This window comes from Populus nigra, chromosome 7, assembly GCF_951802175.1.
Source record: "Populus nigra chromosome 7, ddPopNigr1.1, whole genome shotgun sequence".
In the NCBI taxonomy this organism is placed as follows: Eukaryota; Viridiplantae; Streptophyta; class Magnoliopsida; order Malpighiales; family Salicaceae; genus Populus; species Populus nigra.
In genome coordinates this window covers 4,954,427-4,959,811 of record NC_084858.1, presented here as the reverse complement: position 1 = coordinate 4,959,811, position 5,385 = coordinate 4,954,427, and the positions used below count along the sequence as shown (strand labels likewise).

The 5,385-nt window shown below is 31.4% G+C and overlaps 1 protein-coding gene across 1 annotated transcript; it reads left to right on the top strand.

The window, feature by feature from the left end:
- The first annotated feature begins 413 nt into the window (after window positions 1-413).
- Window positions 414-2,399, top strand: LOC133699026 (probable BOI-related E3 ubiquitin-protein ligase 3). Its single transcript, XM_062122147.1, has 2 exons — window positions 414-1,246; window positions 1,353-2,399. The coding sequence occupies exons 1-2, from the start codon at window positions 953-955 to the stop codon at window positions 1,872-1,874; spliced, it is 816 nt and encodes a 271-aa protein (XP_061978131.1). The 5' UTR covers window positions 414-952; the 3' UTR covers window positions 1,875-2,399.
- The last annotated feature ends 2,986 nt before the right edge of the window (window positions 2,400-5,385 follow it).

The window sequence follows — 5,385 nt, the reverse complement described above, 5'->3', positions numbered from 1 at the left end:
GCAAAAACTATAGGAAGTAAAACTAATTTGCTGCCCATAATTAACACAGAGAAGGGAAACTGCCATCAAAATTAGCATTCATTGCTCATGGTTTTAATGTATTGGTGAAACATGATGTGGGCTACATTACCTGGTTCCACCTGTCTAAAGAATGATTCAACAGCTTGAAAACCTCAACACTTTGCCCACTAAACGCCCTGCCCGAATCAGTGCCAAAAATATTTCCAAGTCATGTTTCATAAAAAAATTCAGAAGTGGCAAGGATTTATACTCCCAAAAAAGCAAATAAAGAAATCATATTTTTCAGGCTTTCCTAATGACCAAACTGACAAATCCCTCCGACCCCTCCTCCCCACAATAAAAACTGACCTATTCAGAGGCATACGCAAACTGACAAGTCTCTCTGATCCCTCCTATCCCTTCTCTTCACAATAAGAACTGACCTGTTCAGATTCACACACACACACCTTGGAATTGAATTTTCCTATTCTTTCTTGCCCACCTTTTTCCCCCTTTTATTGTGTTATATTTACTCAAAACCAAACAAACACCCCCTCTGAAATCTCTGACCCGATAGTTTAGTCACAAAATCTGCATGTGTACGTCGTTTCTTTAAAGACCCTTTAATAATAATATATGGTTTTATGCGTATAATAGTAGAGGCAGACCTTGTATAAAAAAAGAAAAAACTGGTATCCTAGGGCAGTCTCTTTTCCCTTTTTCCAAGTCTTGGCAGTTACTTTTATCGTATCTCTTTCTATTATTATCACAAATCACCTCCTATATATAGATTCACCCTTCCATTTATTTTCCTGTCCCTTGTTGTCACGGAGCAGAGATCAGGAAGAACTTAAAGTCCTGGCTTTCGAGAATCCCAATTCATTTCAAGAACTCTATTATTTGGTCTCGGGGTTTTGATAGGGATCACGATTGGTTTTGTGGTTATAGAAGAATGGCAATACAAGCACAGTTTCCATATTGTGGAGGGTCACAGGATTTGATGGATTATGGGTGTGGAGGTTTGAATCAGTACTTCAATGTTCAGCAACAAAAACAGCAGCTGCAGCAGCAATGCAACATGCATCAGTTACTAAATTATCAGCCTCAGAGGAATCAAAATCTTTTCTTTGACAATACTCCTGCTTCTGCTTCAAAAAACAACAACAGTGATCATCTTTCAATGGGTACCATGGCCTCCTATGAAGAAAAGCAAAGACAAGAGATTGATCACTATATCAGACTGCAGGTTTGGCCGCATACCAGTTTTTTTTTAAAATTTTTTTTTGCAGTTTCATCGTTATTTTTGTGTTATTTTAATTTAGACTGATCATTTTTTTTGTTTGTCAAAACAGAACGAGAGACTGAGATTGGTGTTGCAAGAGCAAAAAAGGCAGCAGCTTTCGTTATTGTTAAAGAAAGTAGAGTCAAAGGCCCTGCCGATATTGAAACAAAAGGATGAAGAAATAGCACAGGCAGCTAAAAGAACGGTGGAGCTTGAAGATTTCTTGAAGAAATTAGAGTTCGAGAATCAAACATGGCAAAGAATGGCTCAAGAAAATGAAGCCAAAGTTATTTCTCTCAACAACACAATAGAACAACTGAGAGAAAATGCATCTAGTTGTTTTAACAATGGGGCAGAGGATGCAGAGTCTTGCTGCGATGTTAGCAGAGAAGAGGAATGGTTTCTTGATGACGCTGATGATACGGCAAGAGAGATGGTGATGGTATGCAAGAGATGTAATTCTAGGAATTCGTGTATTTTGTTCCTTCCTTGTAGGCACCTTTGCTCATGTAAAGCTTGTGATGCCTGTCTTGATGCTTGTCCAGTGTGTCAAACACCAAAGAAGGCTAGTATTGAGGCTTTAATGGTTTAGATTTTCAAGAAATTTTCCGGGAAAAGTGAAAGTGAGATAGAAAAAGAACGGGAAAGGGATCGAGAATTGATGACCTGATGTGCATTTACTCCTTACTAGGGGGGGTATTGGATTTTCTTTTTCTTTTTCTGTTCAATCTCTTTAGTTAATTTTTCTTTTGCCTTTTTAGGGCCTCGACCCTTATGTGTTCATAATTGTACTTTAAACTAGTAGCTAGAAATCAATCAAACATCTCAGACACGATTACAGGACCAAGAGGAGAGCATCTTCTCCTTTCCTTTGAAGGATTCATTACTTTTGTACTCCTTGGGGTTCAATTTCTTTTGTCTGTTTGATTGGATTATTCACTCACACCTACAGATTTTTCGCCAATTGTCTTGGCAGAGGCAGAGGCAGTGACAAGAGAGAGATTGAAAGCAATGTCAGATTCTCGCTAACCTATCTGTGCATTTGTATCGTGTTGTTGGAAAACTTGAGATTTGAGGATAGATGAAGTCATTTCAATAACATTTGTCTATTTTTATAGTTTCAGTTTTATTTTAATAATATAAATAATTTTATAATCAGTTAAAATCAGAATCTCTTGAAAAATTCATATATTATATAATTTGTTTCAGAATTGAAGAATTAAAAATTAATTCCCTAACACCTTTCTCTCTTGAAATAAGTTTTTTTTTTAAATAGAGCAATTGGGGTAAAAAATATATTTTCACTGTACTTTCTTAATTTTTTCCCTACAAGAAAAGCCACTAATATGAAAAATGATGAGTAATTTAATCCTTTTACAAACACATGAAAAAATAAGATGGAAGTAATTAGAGTAATATAAGACACAAAATTAATTGAATTTTATCTCTTTCAAATATATAGATTCAATTTATTTATCAATTAAATTAATTTACAATAAATAATTGATTTCAAACAATCTATAAATTACTAAACTACCGTGTGAAGAAACAAAAATAAAGCTTTCTTTTATAAAATTAATTTGCTTAACTATAATTTAAGAAGGGTTGATTTTGGTATTTATTTAGGTTTTTTTATAAAAAAAATTATTTTAATTTTAATTTTATCATTCAATATTAGATTAGTAAGATTATTAATTAAATTAACGATATAATTTTTTTAATTAAATTATTTTATAATAAAATTTAAGAACTTTTTATTTATGTTTTATTGTAACATATAATCATTGATTTTAACAGGGGGGAAAAGATCAACTGGGACGGAGGGCGGCACAGATCTAGTAAATACTATAGTTTTGAGACCTTGCAAATCAAGTCAATTCGACGTGCTAGACCGATACATGTGTTCACACCTCATATGTGCAGTGTAAATACATTATATTAGTCTGTAGACAGGAAGTCTACGACTGATTATCTGGGATTCTTTCGATCCTATGCCTTCGTTCTGAAGAGCTACATTTCCTCTCTCTGTATTTGAACCTAACAGCTCTGCAGACCCTGGCTCGCCGGCTCCGATTCAAGATTGTTAGCTTTTAAAAAAGTAAAAAGCCCACCGATCTACACCTTCCTTTTACAGTGCAATCCTGTTAATTATTCAAAGGATAAATTATAATGTCCCTGAGAGTCCGAGGCCATTATTGCACCTTTGGAACTTCGTGTGATACAGGAAATTTTAATTTTTTTTTATCTTTTCAAGATAATTTTGATATATTAATATTAAAAATAATAATAAAATATTATTTTAATATATTTTTAAATAAAAAATACTTTAAAAAACAACCATTATTACACTCTAAAAAAAAAACTCTTTAATATCTCATAGTTTACACTAATTATTATTTTTGTTAGCTTCTTTTTATCTAAACCTACATTTTACACTTAATTATATCAAAATTAAAATAATATGTTTTTTTTAAAAAAACTACGACAACAAGATGAATTTAGTACCTAATGGCAATTATGATTTTACAGGGGTAAATTATTCATGGCAGTCCAGAATCACGCCTTGTTTTGGGGCCTAATAAGTCTGGTTAATAAAAAAAGAGAGCCTAATTAGTCAACTTAAGACCATATTATCTTTTATTCCACGCGAGTCATTAGGTTAGTTTGCATCCATCTCTCCTTTTACTGGGTAGGAGAATCATTGTTTTTGTGTTCACAACTCACTGTGAAGTTGATGAAATGACAAGCAAGAAATCATCAAATATAAAAATTCACCTGATTCATAAAATTATTTTTTAAAATAATTTTAACTTGAAAATTCTTTAAAAATATTTATTATTTTTAAAAAAATATTTTTGACATTAACATATTAAAACGATATAAAAACATCAAAAAATTAATTAATTTAAAGTAAAAAAGTAAAAAATTAATTTTTTTAAAAAATATTTTTAAAATACAGAAGCAAACGAAAAGATTTAATAGACAAACAGTTATAGAACTTGAATTATGAAAGAAAATCGTGTAAAGATCATGATTTCAAGAAACTAGTTTGAAAAAACAGCAAGATATATTCTGAAGTGATGGTGTAGTACTGTTTTACTAGCAGCATGGTGAACACATGCAAGTAATCTTTCCGATACGTAAATCAACTATACGAAGAGAGACGAGTGGATTAAGACTTGATTAATTAATGTTGAAACTTCTTTCCGACAGGTTTGCACTTGAGTACCACGTTTAATTAACCATTAACGTTTGCTGGCATTACCGCTTTAATTTATTTTAATCATGATAATTCCAGGCTTCTCAGATAAGTCAGTGGTGGGGTTCAATGGCAGTTTTGTAATTGTGCATGTCTCCTCCTACGGTGGGCCCTCCGTATTTCCCGCTGATTATTGTGGCCGTACAGTTCTTCTTCCTTTTCTTTTTGCTTTTTTGTTTTTTTTTTTAGTTTGCTGTGGTGAGTTGTATTGTATCTCATATGCCCCTCTACGTTTGTCCCGTTTGATTTTGATTCTCAGGTGGGCCCATTTCTTGGTTGATGTAATAAAAATTGAGTTGTTTTGATTAAGGTAATTTATAAATGTTGTTCAGCAGTGTTGAGAATATTTTAATGTTTTTTTAGTTTTGAATTATTGTTTTTATATTTTTTATTGTTTTGATGTGCTGATATTAAAAATAAATTTAAAAAAATATAAATAAATAATTTTAATATATTTTTAATAGAAAAACACTTTAAAAAACAATATCTACTACACTCTCATACATGCCCTTGTTAATTAAGTTAATTATAATTTAGTGCTAGTAGTTTATTATATATTGTTCGTGCTATGTCGCAAGTTATACCAATTTTTTTAATATGAAAAAAATATTTATATATTGTTAATGTATTTTTTATATGTATAAAAATAATTATATAGAGATTGACCTAAGATGATCTCGTCTATTTAATAGTTTCAAAAATAATGTGACAACCAATAAAAATATAATTTGACTTAAAAAAATTAGGACAACATTATTTTTTAAGAACTAAAACAACAATATATTTGATTGATTCGGATCAACCTGAGTTAACTTGTCAAATTTATTTTTCAGGTATAGGACCT

Coding starts and splice junctions, on each gene's coding strand:
- LOC133699026 (XM_062122147.1), top strand. CDS start 953: ATGGCAATACAAGCACAGTTTCCATATTGTGGAGGGTCACAGGATTTG. Junction 1,247..1,352: donor ATCACTATATCAGACTGCAG/GTTTGGCCGCAT, acceptor TTGTCAAAACAG/AACGAGAGACTGAGATTGGT.